General features: G+C 41.7%; 2 protein-coding genes across 5 annotated transcripts in view; one reads left to right on the top strand and one right to left on the bottom strand.

Moving 5' to 3' along the window:
- Positions 1-5,870: 5,870 nt before the first annotated feature.
- Positions 5,871-11,137, bottom strand: ppp1r3aa (protein phosphatase 1, regulatory subunit 3Aa). 2 transcript variants are annotated; one of them, XM_028399490.1, is made up of 4 exons: positions 10,265-11,137; positions 9,697-9,740; positions 9,482-9,576; positions 5,871-8,917 (listed from the first exon to the last, which is right to left on the bottom strand). In XM_028399490.1, exons 1-4 carry the CDS (start codon positions 11,035-11,037, stop codon positions 6,101-6,103), a joined length of 3,729 nt encoding a protein of 1,242 aa, XP_028255291.1. In that variant the 5' UTR covers positions 11,038-11,137; the 3' UTR covers positions 5,871-6,100. The 2 variants fall into 2 exon arrangements, with proteins under 2 accessions (XP_028255291.1, XP_028255290.1); XM_028399489.1 differs by having other exon boundaries at positions 9,482-9,579; positions 10,265-11,136.
- A 3,271-nt stretch (positions 11,138-14,408) lies between these two features.
- The window catches only part of foxp2 (forkhead box P2), a 92,981-nt gene continuing 83,522 nt past the window's right edge, over positions 14,409-23,867 (top strand). For all 3 annotated transcript variants that reach the window (XM_028399139.1, XM_028399138.1, XM_028399136.1), the window contains exons 1-3: positions 14,409-14,831; positions 23,164-23,230; positions 23,745-23,811. The gene's annotated coding sequence lies outside the window, so the exon portion shown is untranslated. The remainder of the gene's footprint in view (positions 14,832-23,163; positions 23,231-23,744; positions 23,812-23,867) is intronic.

Genomic DNA, 23,867 nt, shown 5'->3' with positions numbered 1-23,867 from the left:
CGTCCATGACTGGTCAAACAAAGGACAGTCACAACAAAATATGAAGCCAGTGTTTTGGATTTCCACAGCAAGGATGTGAATCCTTACATTTTTTAAAAAAGAGGTTCAGCAACATACAAGAGAATGTCAATATCTCTGCCCACCCTTTTTCTTTCAATTCCCATTTTACTGGTCTTTTGGGAGCTTCAGGGCCTTCGAAATAAACAGACACTGTGAGCTGCTTCTGAGTGATTTAACCCTTTTATAAGAGCAACATCACAGAGGGAATTAAAACAGATCTGCAGATGAAGAGAGGGAGAGAGAGAGAGAGAATAGTTAGATGGTTCTGTCAAACGTTGTTCTGACATTTAGGTCAGGCCAGCTCTCTAAATGGCATGCCGATGCCGCATGCAGATTTACAGAGGGCTTTCAGGGACTACTTTTTTGACCGTCACACACTCTTAGGGCCTGCGTGGTCATTACTCAACCTTTGCTTAACCCTTTGCAACTTTATTTTAAAAGAATACAGCATGTGTAAGATCCTTCCACCACTAGGGGGAGGCATGCTGCTGCTTCAAGTAAAAGCATGATAATAATAAATGTCTTTTTAAATTAAAAACATTTCTTCAAAGCAAACACACGTACTTTTTACATTTTCATGTTCAGAGTTTATGACCTATAATGCAGCCAGCCACCAGGGGGCAATAGAGATGTTTCGGCTGCATTTGTAGTGAGCTGTCGTGTGGTTCTATGGTTTCATGTCTGATCATGCTGCTTCAAAAGTGTTGCATTCTGGGTTGTTTTTAGTATGTGTTGCACCAAGGTGTTTTATTTGCTAGCTTATATTGTGTGTTTTACTATTTCCAAGTGTCATTGATTAACAGTTAGAAGGAGTTTAGTGGTGCTCACTTGCAAAAGTCAGGTATGGTTTGGAAAACCATACCTTAAAGATGAAAAAAAAATTAAACCATCTGCAATTCCTTGAATGGCCACTTGAGGCCAACCAAAGAAAGACAATTTACATACACATCCATGTTGTATGCATAAATATTTGATTAAAGCAGGGTTTTATTTAGAAATTAAAATTTAATACAACTTTAATTATCACACTGTTGGGTATGTCATGTATCAGTGTTTTTTTTAAATGTATTGTAAATAGTTTGTTATAAATAGGGCAAGAAAAAAGGTCAAATGATAAAACAATGAGTGATCTTTGAAATAAATGAATAACCTATATGGATCTTTGACTTTTCCTATATTGTTTGCTTTGAGGAAAAAGAAAGTAGCCATGAAAAATATTACCAGCTGATGGTTGGGAAGCAGAATGCAAAGGACTGCAGTGCCACTGATTGGCTGGTTCTCGAGCAGGTTCAGGAAGGGACACTGAGGGGGAATCTTCTCAGGAATGGCATGTCTCCTTGCATTAGTTGGCTGAGATGCCGGACGGCGCGGAAAACAGCTCATCGTGATTCACTCTGAACTACAAAAAAATATCCATCTTAAAAGAAACCAATTCACCTAATCCTGGTGCTATTTTTCAAGTAGAACAAGATGTTTGTTTGTCATGCAGTGTCACATACAGACACCCTACTCACCGTCACTTTGTTATCTTTACCCCCCATGGAAGGGCTTCAACATTATTCTTTCATCTTGACTTATGCACTTACATCTTCTCACTTCTTGTCAATCTCCACTCCTCACTCCATTTTTATGTGAGTGCAAAAAAAAAATGTGACTAAATCAAAGGTTCGTGTTAATCCAGCATTCTGTATGAGTGATATATCTGCACCTCCTCCTCCTCCTTTTCCTCCACCTCCACCTCTCCTGCTCATCTTCCTACTCATTCTTTTCTCACACCTCCTCGTCGTGATGACAAAAAAAAAAGCCAGCCGTCGGCACTAAAGATGACAAACAACTCTGTCATCTCACGATAATGCTGCAAATGAAAGCAAAGGAAGTGGGAGGTGTGTAATGAGGGCCATAAACATGGAAGATATACTGGTCACATGTGACCAGTATATCAGTGTACTGTGTGCAGTGTACTCTGAGAGTGTGATGATCAAAAGGAAAGAAGACATGAAGTCTGATTTCAATAAAATGTTAGTATATAAAGTGTCATGTTATTGAAATATAGAATAGAATACTTGTTTCAAAAAACAAAAACATTAGCTTGGTGCTGCTATTCTACATTAGTTGTGCTGTCTCATTGTGTTCGACAACCTTAAAGAAGCAAGAGAGTTCACGAGTTAGCTAATGCTAACACACAATGTGACAGCTGTGAAAATATTACAATTCTATAGCCAGAAAAATGATGCTTTAATAATATGGCTGCAAATATTCAGGAAGAAAAGTGCGGACCAATAGCAGCATTCTAAGTGAATCCCAGCAGTCAGTGTGATGCAATTAGTATTTAATAATGGGTGACACTGTCCCACACATGCGCAACTTTCAAATGCCAAGTGGCAACAGCAGAAAGCCTGGCTGTCTCAGTGATGCAAGAGCCAGCAGGCATCTGGGAATGTCGAGTCGCTGAGCAAGGCGAGGCTGAGAACAACGGCGTGGGGGGATGGCGGGCATGTAGATTTAGTGAGATGTGGGGGGGTCTCTCAGACAGGATGATGCTGGCAAAGTTGAAGGTTGAGAGGAGTGGAAAGGGAGTGTGTGTGGTTGGGGGGGGGGGGGGTGGTAAGAATGGAAGGATGAATTAAAAAAAAAAAGAAGAAGTTGTTCTCCAGACTGGGGAGAGTGTGGACGATGCAGTCTGTCAGGTCTCCAATCTGTCAGCGGAGTGCCTCCGGTCCCCTCAGGCCCCACAACATGGCCCTGCCTTATTTTGCGCTCTCTCTTCCACTCACATAGTACCCTGTCCTCATGCACCCTCTTGTCCCCGGCAGTGCACTTCACTGCACAGTCATTTACCCGCGGGGAGAAAATAGATTGTTGTGTGTTTGTTGCTTTCTGGTTTGGATTACTGTACTTATGATGCTAAATTACATCTTGTTTTCTTAGCATATAAATGCTGTCATAATGTTCAAAGGTTACACAATTGTTATATTTCTATAAATTCAATATGAAACCTTTAACTGTTGTTTTGTCTGTAGTGTGTATAACGTTAAGCTGCACTGACATCTGCTGGACGTTATGTGGCATTGCGCCGTCTTTTTTACATGTTATTGAGAATAGACATTTTGAGCATCTTTTTCTCAACTCAGTATTTGTTTACATAACAAAATTCTTCACATTATGATAAGACTAACAGTTCTTGCTCCTAACCCCTTAAAGCTACTGTATCATTACTGATGTTGGACTAGGAGAACCTTGTGGCTCATACAGGAATGCCCTCCTGAGAATAACTCTCACATGACTGGGCATTCCTTATTATAACTTGCCTCCCTATCTCCGTGTATGCACGTACACAGGAACAAAAACCCCCCTCCACACACACACACAGACAGTGCTGTATACACTCTGTAATGTGAGAGGATGAAATGAAGAGAGCATCAACATCTGATGACAGGCTCTCATTTTAGTCTTGCATCACAAGGTTGAGGGGTGTGATCCAGAGAGTCAGCTAACCTGCCGTCACCCCGGGGAAAAATCAGCAGCTTCTGTAACCAAAAGCGATCCCGGGCTTTACTAGAATATGTCTTCGCGTTTTCTAGCACTAATTCTAAAGGCATTCAGCCTAACGTTTGCACCTTTATTTTAAAATTTTGTTGCCATCTGAATGTGGTCCACAGCAGTCATCATCACTGTCAAAATAGTGAACACTGAGCTCCCTCCTCATCTCATCTTGGGGAAGCTGAAGCAGTCTGACGCAGTCAGATCAGGTGAATAGGGCACATTCTTGGATGGCAGCCTTTGCCACTGTGGGCTGGAGTGTTGTTGTGGTGGAAGAGCAGTCTTCGTGTTAGTTTCCTATCCTGAATCTCTGATTTTTGTAGCTGTCTCAAAAGGTCAGCATTGTAAGAGTGTGACCCGTTTCCAGGTAGACCGTTCGGTTGTTATAATGGAAAATCAGCACTGTGACATGTAAGTAGATTTTTAGTCAGACAACTCTAGGAATTTATTATGCCTCCTAACAGCGTCTGTACTGTGTATCCTTCCACCTCATGTAGCCCCTGATTAATTTGTAATCCTTCCATGCTGTCTGCAAGTTAGTCAGGCATATAACAAGCAGCCTAACACCTCTGGGTAACCCCGGTTAATCAAGATTCAGTACTTGTTTCTTACTTTCTTCCCATCACTGCTACTTTTTTTTTGTCTGTACACACTACACTTCCTATGCCAGGTTTCTACTGTGCCTCCTCTGAAGCAGCGAGTGCCCTATCAAGAGAGGAGTCCTCTGCTGTGCCAACACTGGCTTTTGGCCAGTTTGCTAAAGGTGCCAGCATGGGATTGGAGCCAGCTTACAAAAGGTCAACATACCCCAGACAGGATCAAGTGACTTCTACTGAACTTGAGTGTCACTCAAGCTGCCACTTTATTGCCCACGCAGCCTTACCGGGACTCACAGGCATCCATGTGAATATGATGACAAAATAAATTCATTGTGAAATCCATTTCTGAGTAGATTATATATCCTAAACAGACACAGTTAGTGTTTATCTATGTGGTTTTTCTGTGTGTCCATCAGAGTAATGAATGGCAAATTAGCCATAGGCAAATTGTATTAGCAGTGCTCCTAATTTTAGTTCTATACTGTACATGAACGCTTTCATTTCAATTCGATTAACTGTATCCTGTGCTGTTTTGTAACATTATGTGTGACTCACTAGATCCAAAGTGTTCATACAGCAGGACAGCAACAGGATAGAAGATTTTTCATACACAGATTCCTTTAATTGATGTGTCCCTTTAAGCTTTTTCATCATTTTGATCACATGAGGTGCTCATATGTGCCTTTTTGTGTAACCACATGGAGTTAATATAACTAACAAGCTATGCCAAAACTATCATTTAAGATCCCCTCCTGTCAGCAAGCACTAAAACTGAAATAGTGAAAGCGATGCCCAAGAGACTGAAGCAAGGCCAGAAGCTTGTTATTCAGAGGTTCACTTATCTAATTATCATCATACAAAATGTATAATATTGTATAATAGAACTGTTCAAGTTTTACCTCCTTTATTTATATCCTTTTATTTTTGCACAGGCCTGGTCTTTTAAATAATCTTTATAGCAGCCTGCAGATTCAAGTGAAAAAGAACTGCTGACTTTTCTCTGTGAGGGTCATCCCAGAGACGTAATGCTGAAAGAAGCTGTTATATCACAAAATACTACCGTACATGGATATTAAATGTCAGTCAAAGTGTTTATGTTGTTTTTTTTATAAAAGGTCCCTTTAAGTCTCATGAGTTTCTTTTATTGAAGAAAATCAAAGAGGGTCGCTTTGTTCCTTTTGGTACATTGTAAAGTGGTATTGGGCCCATAAAACACAGCAAATACACACATTCAGACACACACTCAACATACACATGAATGTTTACACTGCAGTTTATAGCATTTAGGGTCGACCTAAGTTTCTACAGTAGCCAAGAAGGGACAAACAAAATACTAGATCACATTTTTAGACTGAAGTGGCAGCTGTCATTATAAGACAAAATGGAGGAGTCTTGGGGGTAACAGGTGTGATCTTTAACTTCCTGGTCCTTTATCTAAGATATTCAGCCACAGATTAATAATCAATATGTAATAAATACTGTTTACTGTAAGATTAGTTAACTTTGGATTTGTTTGGCAATGAAAAACATCTCCTACTGAGAATGTGGTTTCCAACCTGAGGATTGCCACCTAAGACTTGACTCAAAACCAGATAACCAACACTAACTGCAGATGTGCATTAACATCACTTCCAATAGATCCAAACAGTGGTGCCTGTGTGGCACAAGGACTTTCATGTAAGGAAAATCTTTAATGATTTTAATTTACAAGAATCAGAGAATTTTGCTTTTCTTCAATCAGTGACACGCCCACAAATTCACTTAAGAGTTGAAAAAAGAACAAACCACCAAACACACACACACAGTGCTAGCGTTGTGACTTATTGCATCTGTTATTCCAGCCTTCTGTCATTATATCAGTGGTCTCACCAGGCTACAGTATTGCTTTCGGTTCTCTCAGCCTATCCCACCATCCCTTTGTTTGCCGTCACCTGGTCTCTCCTCCACTTGTAATACCACCAACACAATGACAATACATAAAGTGCAAAGCATGCTGGGAAGTCAGAGAGGAAAATGACGACGAAGAATCCACCAACTAAGAGGGCGTAGATTAGGAGTCTGAGGATGTGACTGAGGATGTATAATTTACTCCACCATACAAGTCCGTCAGGCTCTTTTAATTTCTCAGAGGAGGAAGTCAGATGTTTGTGGGATCGATTAAAACCCTCTTTGCGCACAACGGCGCAGTCTTCTATTTGTCTACCTGTCTCCTGACGAGTGACTGATCTTTCTTTTATTAGAGAGCAGGTTTCCTGATCATTGGGAGAGCTGAGAGCTTGGGATGATTCAGTCAATGACTGCCTGTTATGATCTTGACTGAGATGAGCACTTGAATTCAAATCTGCCTGTACTTCAGAGAGAAAGTGACTTTGTTCTGTTGTGCTACTTTTTGGAGAGCATACATTGCCTCTAGTCACTACGGTTTGCTCTAGGCCTAGACTAAAATCTAAATCTGTTGGTAATTCTATCAAAGAAAATACACCTGAATCACAAGTGTCATTGAAGTCTTTGTCCAAAAGATGGCAGCCTTTTGTAGTATCTGTTCCATCATAAGTAGCTGTGACATCTCGAGCGAAGATCTCCTCCCAAATCTCTTTGGCGAAGTCTTCTACGAACATGTCTACCAAACCCATCTCTTGAAGTGATGCAGTCTTTACTGGTGTAATGGGCTTTTTTGTTCCATGTGGCAGTTTTTTATATTCAACACGTGGAGAGCTCTCAACTTCTGCTAACAACTCTTTCAATTCAGCCGGTGCATTCTGCCTCTCCCCCCGAGGGCTCTCCACGTTACCCATCAGCTCCCTCATTGCTTCCATTTTCGGCTTTCCAATACCCTCATCCTCCTGACTTGTATTTCCTTTTGTTCTTTCTGATGTCTCTGCTTGCTGTTCTGTTGAAGTGTCTTTCTTTGCAATGTTCTCCTTTCCTATAACTTCTTCTGGCTTCATTTCTTTGCCTTCATTCTCCATTTGACCCTTCATATTGTCCCGTGAGTGAGTCCATCTTAGCTCGATCACCTCCAAGGGGTTTGGATTCCATTTATCTGTTGGACAAGATCTGGATTTGTCACTCTGACCTGCCTTTTTCATTTCTCTTGTTTCCTCTGTGGGTCTAGGTTGTGCTGATGGGTTCATCTCCTGTTGCTCCTTAGTTATTGTGTCACAGCTTGACCTTCCTACCTCCACTGTCTTATTCAACATGGCTGTTTCTTGTTCTGTTTGTGAGTTCTCCTTCTTCAGAAAACATCGCTCTTCACCTGCTTGCTTTGACTGTTTATCCAGACTTACTGCTGTGTTAGCCATCTGTTGTTGCTCATTGGATATTTCTTTGTTATTCAATGGAACCTCATTCTCCTCACAGTTTTCATTCAGACCAACTCTATCTGCATGCATTTCATCTTCATCTCCCTCCTCCTCTGTACGTAAACAGTTTTCACCATTTTGGTTCTCATCTGCATATGTTGAGGGGGATATATATTGTTCACATTTTAGCCTAAATATCTCTTCTTCCATATAATTCCTTGTGTTCCTTTCCTCCGCTCCTTGCCTGGATGTGGAACAGAAGCACGTCACCCCATCCTTTGTTCCCTGTCTGATTGTCTCCCTAAATGCCAGCATGTCATCTACTGCATTGTGCATGGTACCTGTAACCCCCACTTCCCCGCTGGAAGAAAGACCCTCATCCAGCCTTGCTGCTCCCTGTGAGATCCTATCAGTGGCACTGGCATTCTGAGACTCTGGCATCGCTGTCATTTCTGTTGTCTCCAACTCCCCTGAGCTTGTTACTAAGTCAGCTGTGTGCAATGTGAAGGGCTCATCTCCTATCCCTCCTGCAACTCCTATTATTCCCTCTCTTTCTCCCTCCCAGACCACTTGCTTGTGACACTCGGCTGAACTGTCAACAGAGTCTTCGGACACAGGCGTTGCCCCCTTGAGGCTAAATTCCTGCGTCGTGTCTGTTACAGAGTCTGTCTGTGACCTTTGGGATGCATCTGTGTTGTCTGTTGGGCTGCTGACACATGCCTCTGCTGGCTGGTGGTCTTTGGTGTTCAACGTAACATTTTCAAACAACGTTTCATGGGTGTCTGACAGAGGCTGACAAGCAGGTAAGGTGTGAGCATGTAAGGTGGTGGGTGAACCTCTGCCCACCTGAAATTCTCCAAACTCTTGACTGCTTGCTGTGTATTGGGTTTGCGGCACCTTATCATTCGAGGGAGACACTGACGCTGCTGTTTGCAGCCATTCTGACTCTGGAACAGCAGAATGATCCTTGCAGCTCGGCCCATTAAGAAAAGCCTGCCAAGTGTCACACACAGAGGTTTCTTTATTGTTGGTATCATCTGTACTGCTAAGAAAGGTCTTCCATGTGTCAGGTGTGTTTTCTGCTTTTGACAAGGTCCTTTTAGCTCTTCCAGTCCAGATGTCATCCACCTCAGCAGCCCCCCACTGCTGCGGTTTATCATTGTTCCAGTCCAGTGTGAGCAGAGGAATCTGATGGTAGGTGAGCACTTGCGGACTCTCGATTGGTTGGGTCTTTTGGCTTTTAAAGAGAAAGCTGGCAGAGTCGCCCCATGGAGCTGGCACTGGCTGAGAAACTTTCTGGCCATTAGCCACTGAGTCATGTGGAAAAGTCTTTGGTGCTCGCTGTCTCCTTTGGGAGAAATAGTCCTGCACACGGGCCAAACGTGCTGTTCTCTGTCTGCTTTTTATGCTTTCCACCTGTCAGAAAGGTCAAAGGTTGAGTTAAATTCTTGCTTGAACTACAACCCGAGGCTATATAACGTAACGTTACAGTTACACTGCAGCAACCTCAGCTGCATCATCAAGTTTCCTGTATATTAACATGCATTTATAATTGATGGTTTGCACATGAATGATGTTCTCAAGTGTCAGGTTAGCTGCTTTTCCATATACTTGTGCGGTGTGACATGCCCATCTGACTCACTTGCCAACCATGCCTTTACAAAAAGGTCATTCTGCATTTTCTCTTTAAGTTTAGTTAATACAAGACAGGCTAGAAAAACATTTAAGTGTTTTTTAATTTGACTTTTTTTTCTTAAATTCCTAATTATCCTGATTACAGATGTTAAACTTGGAAATCTCAAAAAGTTCTGGATTTAGAATCAGACTAAGTTAGACCTCCATTTTTTACAGTGGCCTTAATGTTCTCGCTTAGATACAAAGACGAACCGTGAGACTAAGCTGTTTTATAGCAAGCCGTGGTTACTTTTCATAATTTCCAAGAAGAAGCTGCTTCTCTTGAATAAAATTAATGAACCTCACCAAAGGTTTGTGTTCTTCACAGTATAGTAAAGACTGCATCTCTGAGCTGTCCATCCTTTTTCTTTCAGCCTTTTCTGCTTTATGTGTTGCCTCTACTTCTGTAAAAAATGACAGGGTCAAAGTTCGCTTGCACACTTACAGTAGACACACTTGAACAAACACATATTCGTGCACATGCGCTCATGCATGCACGCACAAATGTTGAGTGTACACACCTGCAGCAACTGTTGCTGTTGTCTTTTCCTCTGCACTTCCATTCCTGATTCAAAGTAAAACAGGAATAACATAAGCTTTTTTCCCATGTCCTCATTAACTGTTCATCAGCTGGTTTATGATTTGTTGAGGGGATGTTCTGAACAAACAGTTCTATTTGTTCTTTTAGCCTAAATAAGGATTTTGCTGGATAAAATATGCATATCTGCACCAGGAAGACGTCATGGAAACCCGGACAGACACCTGACCATAAAAGGATAATATGTGTTCTCTGGGCTTAAACATCCATTACTCGAGTAGTTACATAACAACATACTATAAACACACAATGGCTCAGCTTGCAGGCTACACTTCTCCTAATGAGAGGATCAGTGCAGTGTCAATAGACCTCTTGCACTGTGACAAATTTAGGGCCTCTTCTGGCTTCTGACAGTAAGAGGAAAAGAAACCGTCTCCCTGATGGATCCAAACCTCCACTTCACCCCCATCTATTGTAGACACATGATGGCGACGCGGCTTCCTTCAGCTGAGGCATGTTTAAAAAAAGACTTCAGCGTCAGATTCTCTCACCTGTTAGCTTTGAGACAGCTCCTCTTGCTCTTGTAGCTGCAACTCTCTTCTTGCACTTGGTCTTTTATCTGTCCCTTTTGGTGACAGAACAGCACATAGTTAATTCCATTGTTGTTAGCCCAGAATGTGCCCACTGAAGTTTCATAACGGAGACAGAACTCCACTCTAGTCCCTTCTCTTTCAAAGGGAGGAACCAGAATGTACTGGAAGGTGAACCGGTCTGTTTTCCTATCACTGGATCCGGGCACATACTCTGCCAGCAGGTCAAAGTAGCTTTTCCAGCGATCCAGACTGATTCGGGTGTAGACAAACTTGGTGTAGCAGAGGTTGACAACTCGGATGATGCCACGTAGGGTGGTGGTGCCGGGAAGAAGCTCAATGCTCTCCAGCTCCGCCATTTGTGTCTCCAGCCTCTGGTCCAGCTCCTCTGGGGATGAGGGGACTGTAAACAGGCAAGACAAATAGAACTCCTCCTGTGAATGAGATACCTCCATCTCATTAGACCTGCTGACCTCTGACTCCATTTCAACATTGTCAAACTCCTTAACAGACACAAGGTCAAGGCCGAACGCGTCCGCAAACGACACCTTCCTGCGGACAAGTGGTGGGGGTTCAGGCTCAGAGTCCTCATCTGTTTCTTCATCTGTGGCTGAGGCCTCCATTACTCCCTCATCCCATTCCCCAGTTTTTTCACGTTCCTCCTCCTCCTCCTCCTCCACCTCCTCCATCATCACCACATCCTCCTGCAAGGGTTGGAAGTCCAGGGCCTCCATAATGTGCGATGGTCTGAGAGGCAGCTGTCTGCTCGTCCTACCGTCTGTGTGGCTTGGAGGGTGGCACAGACCAGAGTGCCCCTAGCCTGGCTGCAGTGATACTGTAGAGGGGGAGAGCAAGGGAGCGGACGTGACTTGACAGATGGAGTTCGGTTACAGCTGAACATTGTGAGTCTAAGCCAGTCCTATTAATAGGACACTTATAACTAGACCAGGGCTGGCCAGTTATCCTCTCACAATATGTTGGCTAGTTACAAAATAAATACATCAAAAACATGCAAGGAGGCTTGTGTTGTAGTCACAGCGCCACCTATTGGCAACTGGACACCCTTTAGAGCCTGACAACAGTTTACTGTAAAAGTTTGAAGTACTTTTTGAGCTTGGCAATGTGGGTGAAGAATTTTTGTTTTTGAACCAGGAAGTAGGAAGCAGGAAGGACCTAAGACAAAACAGATGATGCTGGTTTCCATGGCACGTACTAACACTTGTCCTGCCTGCTAAGAGTTCTATAGCGAAAGAGTATGTGTACCAATATTTGAGTTTTGTTATAGCGCCACCTACTGGCATCAACAAAATGTTAATCACAGTTTTGACAGAACACAGGGAATTGATTTTACAGTGTATTATTATAATGTTTTCCTCAAATGGTTGCTATATATCTTGGCATCATACATCACTTTTATATTGATTTTTTTATCATAGTGCCAGTACATAATTTTGCTTCCTCTAATTGGAATTTGATGCACAATACAACTCAATAAAGATCAACAATATTTTTTTTTCAATATGCAGAGATTGGGAGATTTTTGAGATTAGCACAACTGGAATATGAGCTATCAAATTAAATGTAAATAGCTCATTTATATTGGATTATAATGTAGAATACATTTACTTTTCACATTCTTTATCCATTGATTGTAAACAATTTGGTGACTGTTGTTTTCCCCCTATCTTTAAAACACTTGTTGCAGTGTTCTCAGCAGCAGGTGGGATGATCCTGTCTTGCTATACTGGACACTGCAATACGGTATCGTCCTACCTGCTGCCTTGACCACTGACCTCCATGTGGAGAGAAGGAAATGAGAGAATTTCCATCAATAATGTATCAAATTATTATTAGTTCTGTTCCTGCGCATGGAAGACTTCTGTGGTTTGTGTCCACAGGTCCTCTGGTATCACTGCCATTAGAGGCAGCCTTCATTTTTTAGGTTCACTGCATCCTGGAACAGAAGACTGAACGTTATTATGTTCTTCTTAGCAGATTGAACCCTCTCTGTTCCCCCCCTGTGTGCGTGTGAGCACACTCGCACAAAACCATCTCAGATAGGAAGTTTAATTCAGCTAATCCTCGATATGCAGTGTAACTATAGCCCCAAATCCAGTATATCTTGTAAATAGACTTTAGTGCTTGTTATACAATCCTTCACACAGGCAGGTGAGTGAGTTTTTGTCCTCAAAGGACCCTTTGTTCTGCGCTGTGAAGCCAAAGAGCTTCTCTTTTGACTTTTAATTGCACTCGTGAAATTGTATCATTCACAGCTTTTGAAAAAAAACCCCAGCTGTACAGATAACACAAATACAAAAAATGCCGTGCACAGCATGCAATTGTAATTATTTAATACACACAGATGAACTTGTATGTCTAAAAGGTTTCAGTAGATGGCACTATGTGATCAAAGTAACATTCATGTGGGCTCAGCATGCACATAAATCAGATACATTTACATTTTCACTTTTCTGATAATGACTTACAAATGCACATATAGCTTTTTAAAACAGATAATTCACTATAAAGGAGAAAAGAAAACAAGAAAAGCGGTCTAGCACCTCAGTCATTTTTTAATATGAAGAGATATTATAAAAACTGACCAGTAGGTGGCAGCATACCACCACCACAATTTTACTCTGCACGTCCAGATGCTGTTTTCTCATATGATGGAATTTTTAGAGTAGCAATAAGGATTTGTGACACAAATAAAAACACACAATAAGATGATTAAATGTAACGTCTGAGCAATGTAACGGTAACAGTACAATACTTTAAAGATGGCGCCATCTGTCTTTTTTTATCACGTTAAAAATGTATATTGTTGTTTAATATGAAAAAAGCCTGTTTTAGAATATTATGGATAATAATGGCGCAGAAATCCTTCATATTTTACCAACAGAAAACAGGTTATAAAGCAGGGAAGAAATATGTTGTCATAGTGTAAAAATAATACAAAGAAAATAGCCAATGATATAAATATTGGAGTACTTTGATGATTTTAGTAAATAAAAAAAATCACGTTGAAATGCTGCATTTTAAACTCTTATAGGCACACACGTTGAAATACATAAGGTATAATAGTCTTTAATTTAAAAAAGAAAATATAATTCATGCAGTAAATCATAATAAAATCATCATAAAAAATCGGCATTTTAAAAGTGTTGAGGAGATGACACACTTCTCGCCTTTCTTACATGAAAAACTCCCCACTTCCCTTTTTCCACTTGATAATAATCTGGTCATTCATTTCTTGACCGTGAACGTCGCCGCGAATCAAGAAGAAGAAAAGACTGATTTTACTGCACGACTGGCTTCGGATCTACTACTTACAGGATACATATGAAAGAAAGAGTTAGTAAAAAAAATAAATAAACTGTAACATAATATATATTATATATGGTTTCACACGAAAAAAAATAATCTTTAAAGGTGTTTACGTTATTTTATTGTCAGCTGCAAACACTTCAAACACGAATGATTTAATGAAGTGCTTGTAAAATGTGCACTTTACAGATGATGTGTAGTTCCTGCTTAAAATAAATTACTTTAAATTCGTCTTAATGTAACTTTTATTAAAGTGCAGTTTATCGTACAAAGATATGACCCGAAAAATCACACAACCTCCTGTAAGAATATCCAGATTACAAAGTAGGAAAATGTGGTTTAAATATTAGAGAAACGTTTATTTTTTATATCACTTCAGACACAGCAGAGCGCACACTTCTTCTTCTCTCTTGTTGCTCGGACGGACCGTCCCGTTACCGGAAAGGTTCAATCCTCCTCCTCCAATAACAACAAAAACAACAACAACAACAATAGTGTTGTCTGTGTCTAATCTTTATCTCTTAACAGTTCTGTTGGTTGGTGGAAAAAAAAGGGAAACAAACTTTTAGGAAAAAAAATACTTTTTGTTTACATATAGCAGGTGGACCTGACGTCACACGGGGTCGCAGTACGCCCAAAAATAACAACACCTCCGCGCACAAGCAAGTGCCGTCCCCTGGGGGGGGGGGGGGGGGGGGGGGTTCCTAGTCCCAAATCCTACTTGCTTGCTGGGATACAGCTTGATGTGTGTTTGAATCGTAACGAACGTAGAAGAAGAAGAAGAAGGGAAAAAACAAGCCGCGTCTTCTTCTTCTTCTTGCTCGCATTGCGCGTCATTCAAACAGGACTCAGTGTACTGCTTTTCCCTCTGTTGCATTAGTAATAACAGCGGCGTTGACGGGAGACAGCAGGAGAGAGCAAGAGAGAGAGGGAGAGAGAGAGCGAGTGTATGTGTGTGTGTGTATGTGTGTGTTTCTCCGACAGCGGTGCCCAGCGGAGGAATATTTTCAGCTTTTTTTATTTACTCTGCAGCTTGTTGTTCATTTTTTCTCCGCGTTATGGTGAAGTTGGACAGTCACGTGCGAAGATCTCCGCGAGTGTAGAGGACGACGAAGACGACGACGAAGACGACCGCTCACCTGGCGTGTCCCTTTGACTTTTACCGGGAGAGGGGAGATATACCTGCCATTTTTTTGTGGTGGTAAGTTTTTCTACCCACTAGCTTATTTCTTTCCGCTCTCTTTGCCCCCGTTTTTCCTCCTTTCTATGTCCAACTTGTGCGCGCTTCAATTAGGAAGTGCCCGCTCACAAGTTTGTCGTGTTGTTATCTTTACTGTTATTTAGTTAGGTGTTTATGGACTTTTTTAATTGCAGTTGACATTTCACAGCTAGCTCAGTGTTTTATTTTAAATTATTTTTTATAATGTTTTGGTCTAATTGAAAAGACTTAACTTCATATCTTTTAAAATCCACTTTATAAATGTGGCCTATTAATGATTTTATTGAATAAGAAAGAAATCTGAAAAAAACTTCTTATTTTATCTATAAATTAATTATATGTGATTGTATAATTAATGCTGTGCAAATCTATTTTAGTGTTTGCTGTGCTTTGTTGCAGCATTGCTGTAAAATTTTAAATTTCTAATTTGCATACCAAATATTAAATCTGCATGACATCTTATTTGCTTCATTTATAAATAAGCAATGAGTTCAAAAAAAGAACATAAAGTGCTTGCAGCCATGGTGCTATCACCTGTATCAGAGCTGCACTAACATTTTTTTCTTTTTTTTTGTGTGTGTTTTATTTAATCCAGGATAAACAATAATAATTTAAATAAACAATAGCTTGTTCATCTTGCATGGCTGCTATTTATCAGTATAGGGATTACCTTACCGTTGTAAGTTGCACGCTCCATTTTTATATATTCCATCTCACACGTTGTCCAGAAACCAAAACAGGGATGCTGGTTGTATGTTTTTCATCATACATCTCATTTCTAAAAACTTCCTCTGTGTCCCCTGTCTTGCATTCATTGTGACACCCAAACATTATAGCTTTTTTTTTTTAAATGAAAGGCTAATAAGGTTATAAGTGGGTGCTGCAGAACTCTTCGGCCCCGTCTTCTGATCAGCTTTCACCCCTGGATTAGCTGGATCGACCCTCCTTGTTCAAGCCGCAGGGTGCACAGGTGTTCCCTCCTCAGTTATGCAGGTGTGGGCCAGTTTCCCCCCCTTCACTCAGCAGCTCTCACTCTTCAAAGGCCAGGCAGGCAATAAATGCCCCTTGTGAAATATGTCAGCGGCGGTGCACAATCACCCCCTTTGTTGAACTTCTCCCACCCTTCCTCTGTAATCAATTCTTGAAGCATGTTTTAAAACTTGTTTACTTGTTGTCTGGGTAGGAAAGAGAGAGGTCACTCTTTTTTTGGTAAAACAGGGATGCATTTTTCCCCTGAAGGCAATAGGAGAGAGGGAGAGAGAGAGAGAGAGAGAGAGAGAAAGAAAGAGAGAGAGACCTGCCATTAGTCTCCCTCCAAGACTGACCGTTGTTGGGAGCAGCGGACTTATTACCGCGGCTCTCCCCACTCTGCATCCATTTTTTGATTGCTGCATTCATCATCGGGTGGTCGTGCTCTACATTATGGTAATAGGAAAATGAATGTCCTCCGCAGGATTAATGTGTATACCCTGTCATACGTTTCAATCATTTATCAAAATTAAGATTTAGCTTTCAGCTCAATGAACACTGGTTGATGCATGATTTTATCTTTAGATATATGGAAATTGTTGCTTCTAGCTGAGTAGAAAAATGCTTTGTAATTCATGTTAGTCCCTTAAAAACTTTACAGACAGTGGAAACAAAATGACAAAAACATTTATCTATTTTTTTTTTTAAAGACTTTTGAATTAGCTTTTGAATTGCACCGTCACCCATCCCCCAACACCTCTGTAATGAAACTCGCTCAACCCTGGAGGTGTTGCTGCGTTTGGAGAGAGAAAGGAGATGGGGGGGGGCGCTTAAGAAAATCAAGGGAGTGGTACACCAGCATCACTTCTCTAAACATGTCAGCGATCCCATCCACCTAACCCCCCGCCTCACCACCTGTGTGTTTTCATCCACGGCTAACTTAGCCCTGATGCTAAACTTAAAGGCAATTAAAATGGCATGTGTTCAGGTCTTATACTTTACTTAGAAATGTTTCCATGACAACCTCCATGCAAGTTAAAGCAACCAGGAGTGATCAAGTCCTTTTCTCTAACCCCCACCTTCCTCTCCCTCTTGCTTTTCCTCCCCCTCCTCCTCCCCACCTCCACAGTAAGAATGGAATTTGTGTTGACAGTTTTGGCCTTTAATGGCACTTTTGTGCCGCGCAAAAGTATTTGTTTACCAGGATCATATGCTGCAAGCTGTCAGCCTCGGAGAGATTGACTTCTTAAGATAAAAGACTGTATTACATGCTTAGGAGGCCACCCTTTTGCACTGTAATTATCCACATCACAGTAATGATGTTTTGTGTGCCCCAGTTACTAAGAGTCTTGAGACAGCTCAGACTTTTTTAGTTACGCTCTGGGTCACTTCTTAAGCCGAGAAACATTGTGACTCTTGGCTGAAGAAAGCTGCACAGGGCGGGGATGTGGATTATAAAAGAGCTGCCCACGTAAGGGTGACTTAATACATATCTGAGGAAAAGTCAGGAACTCACTCACTTCATGCTGTTTTGTTTGTGTTCATTCTTATGGTTTTCTTGGCCATGACAGAGAGATGAAAACAATCAAAATATCCTGCAATGATTATTTTGCTTTACGTTGTCATATTTTCTCCTCTAAAAGCCACAAACAAATGACCAAACTCCTGTAATGCCAAGAACCTTTTTTGGCTGCTTGTCAGACTCTGAAAGTTATAAAACAAACATTTGGTTTGTTTACACAATATTTCTTAAAGTTATGTAAAATACTTCATGCTTTTTCATGAGGTTTTCCTCTAGTCTTCAGCGTGACCTTGGGTTTAATAGTCTCCGTTTCAGCCGACACTCCAAACTTGGCCCGTAACACTAGCTGACCTGTCAGTGTGTTTATCCAATAAAACTATGTATTCATTCAAGTCACCAACAGCATCCACAGACCTTGGATGTGTTTCTTTTCCTGTCTTCTTCCCCCTCCCTTCTTGTCCAGTTAACAATCACATGTTTACTTCCTGGTTGGTGTGGTGTGAAGTCACGGTCAGATGGACAGTGTCCTCGTGTGGAAAAAAAAATGTGTGTTGGTTTTGGGGTCTTGCCCTGAATCAAAGATGGAGGGTCAGTCATGGTAAAAGGCAAGGTCACACTGTTGCTCAGACTGCATTCAGCCATCAGCCTGTCACTCGTAAACAGGCTCATGTGAGGCAGTGCTGCTGCTAAAGGTTGTTTAGACATCTTGTGCATCTTCACGGTTAATGTTTATCATCGGACTATTAGTTATGGTTTGATAACCTATTCAAGGGAACAGAAAATTCTAATTTTAGGTAGAAATAATTGATTTGTGTTCATTGTATGTATATTGGAGAGTTGGCATCATTAGCATTGGTTTCTTGTATTGTGGTTAGAAACTAAGACAGTTAAATCTCCAAGGACCCTTTCCTCTTTAGCTAGAGAAAGAGGGAAAAAATGTTTATTTCTAACATGTTGTGAGTGGAAAAAACATGGGGAAGGGGGGGGGGGGGTCGTGACAGTAACAGTTTTTGACAGGCACATTAGGCTGCAGAAAGAGCATCCAGCTCGGGGCTGAGGGCATATGGTGCTGCCTTCTGCTGGCATAGCTCTAGACCAAGTTACAACACTCGCGCAGGGTCACGACTGTCTCAGGTTTGTTCCTTCTGTCTCCCTTATCTAAATAAAAACAGGATGAAAAAAAAAACATGGAAGTGGGGGGTTGGGTGGCGTTGTTGGTAGCAGTGTTGTGTAGAGCAGGCTCGGGTGTTGTACACTCTTTCAGTAAAGGACAAAAATGAATGTTCCCAGTCAAGCCCTTTGAGTCAGGATGCAATTTGGTCAAAATATGGAGGGGAAACGTTTGACATTTGCAGAAATGCACCACTTTAAATTTGGCCTGTTTTTTTAGCCACACATACGCTATATATATATATATTTATTTCTGCTGTGCAAATATAAATTTGCATAAATAGCAGTTAACTAGTTAAAAGCAAGTGTAGTGTTTTTATCTTCTTTCAGCATCTGAACACCCAGCTCGTGCTCTTTGATGGCAAGCCCTAATCCTACTCTAAACAATGGCCATGCTTTCACCACATTGGCTCTTCTCGGCTTTCTCCTCTGTAATGTGGAGAGGATGGACTTGGATAATGTGTAGGATGACGCAGGACTTTGGTCTGAAGGCAGCAGATCGGTGGGAGGGTAATTACAGGCTACTGTGCGCCTCTCTGGATTTTCCCTGGATCACAGCTACAGTCCATGAAGCTCGGCCTCCGATGCACCTCTCTGAGAACGAAATAAAACAGCCACAACATATGGACCCGGCAAAACAATGGTTTATTTTTATGATATTTGATGAGTGGGTTTTAATTTAGATTGTCACTCCTGGCAAGCAGCAGGGCAGATGGTGTAGACTTGAGTGCCCATCAGAGCCTAAATACCTCCAGGCAGATGTTGGTCATAAACTTTTCCTTTTTTTTTCTGTAGCATTTTTTTCCCGCTGCGTTTTCTCTCTTTAACACGGTTTGGGTCAAGAGGAGTCAAACCTGTTACAACACCTGTTTCTGCATATGCAAATCTGTTGTTTTGTCATTTCATTAGGCAAGGCAAAAAGACGAGGGGTCCCTTGTGGTTGCAAATGCGACTGGCACCGGGCCCAGTTGGCATGCTACACAGCAGAAAAGACGCTTGAGGCAAGTGGAGGGGAGGGACGAGAAGTTGCGATTCAGTGTAAAAGCGTCTCAACCATTGGGTGCCTTTATATCACAGCTCAATTTGGATGGGATCCTAAAATTTGGAGGAAAAGTTGTATTGGAGTTTAGTAGTGGGGTGCCTCCCTCTTCTATTATGTGTCTTTATCTCCTCTGTAAAGAGGATCTGTATGTGAATGACGAAGGACATGCCCAGAAGCCAAAAACTGGCACACGCGTGTCTGACACGCGCCACACTACTCCTCCTCCTCCACCCACTCCACCCCTTCAATGTCCTCTCTCTCTCTCTCTTTCTCTTTTTACCCCCCCTTCTCTTCCTCCTCCCGTCCTCATCCCTTCATCATCTGGCGCTCCCCCGCAGCGCTCGCCTCTTAACCACATGTGCCAGTGCCGGGGCCTGCTCTTGCTCTAGGGCTAATTGTTCACTGGTAAACTCCATGCTTGTTGGTGGGGGTCTCTCCCCGTTATCCAGACACAGGGCTACAAAGCAGGGTGGTGGCTGTGATGATGGTGGTGGTGGTGGGTGGCGTGGAGGGAAAGAAGAGGAGGGGGGTTCAGATCGTGATCTCTCTATGCAGTTTATTTTTCCCATATAAGTCTGAAGATTGTCGCTTGTAATCCGGTCTGTGTGCTGAATGCAACAAATACACCATGAAATTAAAGGTTATTGCAGGAGCGTAATGCAAAAGCTCTGTTAGAGATTACCAAAGCTGTTTGCAGACAGAATGAGGAGGGGGTACAGGAGATTTTTTTTTCTACCTCTCCCCCTGATCCTTGTATTGGTCTGTGATATTTAACAGATAAATTGTTAAAAAAAGCCTTTAGGACAATTTAAGCTAGAGTTTGTTAAAGTGTCTTCACATCATCTCAGCATTGCTGTGGCATAGAGATCATCCAACAGTACCTGCATGATGAGCTCCTGGATAAGGTCTCAGTGTCGCCTGATCCTGGTGACTAGGAAGGCAAAGCTGTAAGCAGTGTTTGAAGCACTTGTAGGGTAGGGTACTTCAGAATGATGACTCAGTGCATGTTGGAGAGAAAGAAGATGCTGGTTGGCCTTATCCAGCCTTGTGGTATTATGTGCAAGCTGACAGCAGCTTGGTAGCATGCTAACATCCCACCATCCAAACTTTCACTCTGTTATTTTAGAGTGAAATTAGAGGTTGATTTTTCTCTTTGTTTAACTAACCTGTGGCTGACTGCCATCTTATCCATTATAACATATTTTATTTCAAGAGGGCCTTTCTCCTGGATGGATGGAAAGACCTAGGACTAGTCCCTATGCTGAGTTAATCTCATCAGATAACTCAGGCCTTCCTCCTGTCTCTCCTTTCTTTTCACTCCCCCTTCCTCTGTCCTCCCCTCTTTGCCTCGACTTGGTGGATCTTATTTGTAGTTCTGCTTCTCTCTCACCACACAGAAGGCATTAAAGCCAGGCCCCACAAGCCCCCTCTGATATGGGAGAGTTCATTAGAGATGTGCCTTTGATGGGCAGCCTTTTCATGTGACTACCGGTTTTTCAAATACCTTGATGTAGAAGCTTAAGAAGGCATTGTGCAGTAAGCCCTCCTTTTGATGCGACTTATTTAGATCTGCATAGTAAATCAGGGGGGAGTAAATAACCAGCCAGCAGATGGAAGCAAGGAGATAAGGCACCAGCGAACAATCGCATTTGTATTTTGTTATGATGTTGACAGCAGCTAAAATTCACTAATCTAGAGCCACTGATCTGCATTTCAAAGAAATCTCATTTAGCAGCGGGGAGGATAAAGTTCCTCTCATTGTGTCTATTTTATTGCATTCTTCGCTAATTTATCTGCCCACAGATTTAACGTGCGGGGCTTGGTGGTAGCAGCCGGCGTCCGTGCGTTGCATAGGGGGTCTTAAATACTGTGAAAGCGGTTACGTCTAGACTGTGAGCTGAGGGTAATTACACGTCTGACCATGAATAGAATGAGTTTGAAGACTCATCTTTCTTCGGGCAGGCCTGAATTGCTTGACTAACACTGATAAGGAGCATTTGGTCCCCACAGAAATATTGCCAGTGACTTTCCATAACGCCCCTACCCCTTTTTCCAACACCAAGGATGGTATTTACTTTTAAGATAAAGTTATTGTGTACAGTAATCTGACTTGTTAGCATAATGTCCTCTTTCATCGCAAGGCCCTCCTTTTTCTGCAGTGTGGAGGTATTTGTGGTCCGGGTCTTAAATAGTTTATCTTGACTTAGTGTGCGAGCGCTTTATGTAAATATCAGCCTATAGCATTATTAGGCCTTCATGAATACTTGAATGCATTTGCCATATTTATAAGTTGATAGAATTTACCAATGGTTTTATATTTGGCATAAAGACATGTGTGGTATTTGTAAATCCTCGCGAATTGGAGGTCATGCAGACTAATAGCATTTCAAATGCCTTTCCAGTGAATAAAATATGACATCTGCACAACCCGGAGGTGTTGTGATGTGGAAGTCTAACCAGGAGCAAATGATTTAAGAAAAGGAGCATTAACTTAAGAATATATTTTATGTCTAAATTATATTATTTGCAGCAGATTTAGTCATTCCATGCAGAATTTAGAGGTTCTACACAAATTAAGTCATTTTATGATCAAATTTGAATCAATAATTTTGGTTTTAAAAAAAAAAGCCTTTTTTCTTGTCAGTTTGTATAGTCCACTGCTCTGCATTCACCCCCACCTTTTACCCTCATCCTGCGTAAACATTGCACAGCAATCTGTGCAACATTTTCCACAAACTCAAAACAGTGAAAAATTATAGCAGTTGGCATGTTTTGTTTTCAGCTGTGCTCTTTGAGCTGAGGGCTTTTTTGTACAGTTCAGAGAGCACATTCCTCAGGATTCAGCAGCCACTGGTTGCCTGTAGGGGTCATTGGAATTTTTAGGAGAATAAAAGGGAGAAAAGAAGAAAAAAAAATCTAAGAGAGGAGGAACATCCAGGCCATTTTGTGCCCCCTCGTGCCCTGCGACAGGAGAAAGCGGCCTCTGACATGCTCCTTTTTTTCTCCTCCCGTTAATGCGCTAAACGTGAGGCATGTGTGGTAAAAACGTCCAGAACGATCAGTTGTAGCTGCACTTGTAGTGTTGTACACTCTTGCTGTGTGATTAACACAAAAAATCATCAATACTAATGGTCTCTAAATTATATGGATACCATAGCATGTGTACTTAGATGCAGACACCTGAATGGGAGTACATGAGAAATCAATTGTGTCAGGTTAACAGTGTGATTTACTTGGCGTTGAGAGCTTGAGCCTTCCAGGCACTGCACCTTTTAACTTTAGAGAGAGTGAGCTGTGTGTGTGTGCATGTGCACACACATTTATGGGAGGTTGTTGTGGTTGTGCTGTACTGTACATTACCTGTTGGTGCATGCACTCGCACTCATTTACACATCCCCACACACATGTTCTCAGGCTTCACAGTGAAATCCAGGTGCACTTTGTTGTTCTCAGTGTATTGCTTTTTTCCCACCTACAAACTACATAGAAAACAGTTATGCAATGCACCATCGAGTCCATGCTTGTTTTTTCCAGCAAAGGAGAAATGATGAAAACGGTCCTGTATGTCATGAAGTAGACTAATGGTATACTTTTGCTGTCACTTATCTCAGAGAGCTGACATCGCTGAACTCCTACCCCTCCTGTGACGGAAAACAACAGCACGTTCTTCCCCTTGGGGTAAGTATTTAAACATGGTGACTTTGTGTCCGTCTGTCAAACGTTTTCAACAATCAAATCAGCAGCCACCTATAATGTAAAATTCAAACGGCGTCTTACAGTTTTGTTAGACTGTCTGTGTTTGTGTGATTGTAGCAGCTAGTGGAGGTCACTGGGGCCCCAGTCCTCCTCAAATGTAACAAATCTTCATCTTGTCCACCTTGATAGAATTCCCCCTCCACTGGGCAACCTTTCAGTTGTGCCTGTTTGGTTTTCACACCCCAAGGATTTTCAATCTACTCTTAACTTAGAAGTTATGATATGCACTATGAAGGCAATGTGGAGACCAAGCTCAGATATCAGCTCTTTTATTTATTTTGTTGATGTCTTGATTGAGATTTGTTGCAGAACTGAACAGGATGAAGTGAACAGGGGTTTTTATTAGCTCTAACCTAATCTGGTGATACAGACACGGTGTCGTTTTGTTCTGTGCGCCGCTCATAGTTAATGCTAGACCTTTTCTTTTTCTCCATAGGATGAAATATGCACACGCTGTGCTCGTAGACGAAAGCAGACGACACACACTGTAAAGTGCAAAAGTGGTGAGTGAAAGCAGTTTTCTTTTTTTCCATTGTCCTTGCATGCCTGGTGTTGTGTT

The sequence above is a fragment of the Parambassis ranga genome, chromosome 2 (genome assembly GCF_900634625.1).
Source record: "Parambassis ranga chromosome 2, fParRan2.1, whole genome shotgun sequence".
Classification (NCBI taxonomy): Eukaryota; Metazoa; Chordata; class Actinopteri; family Ambassidae; genus Parambassis; species Parambassis ranga.
Note: the sequence above shows the minus strand (reverse complement) of the source record. Positions and strands in the feature narration are given on the sequence as shown.

Excerpts from the sequence above, each read along its gene's own strand:
- ppp1r3aa (XM_028399489.1), bottom strand. The coding sequence starts at position 11,037 with ATGGAGGCCCTGGACTTCCAACCCTTGCAGGAGGATGTGGTGATGATG. Across the intron at positions 9,741-10,264 it reads AGCTGTCTCAAAGCTAACAG|GAATGGAAGTGCAGAGGAAA; the intron begins GTGAGAGAATCT and ends ACTTTGAATCAG. Across the intron at positions 8,918-9,481 it reads GTGAAGAACACAAACCTTTG|GTGGAAAGCATAAAAAGCAG; the intron begins GTGAGGTTCATT and ends CCTTTCTGACAG.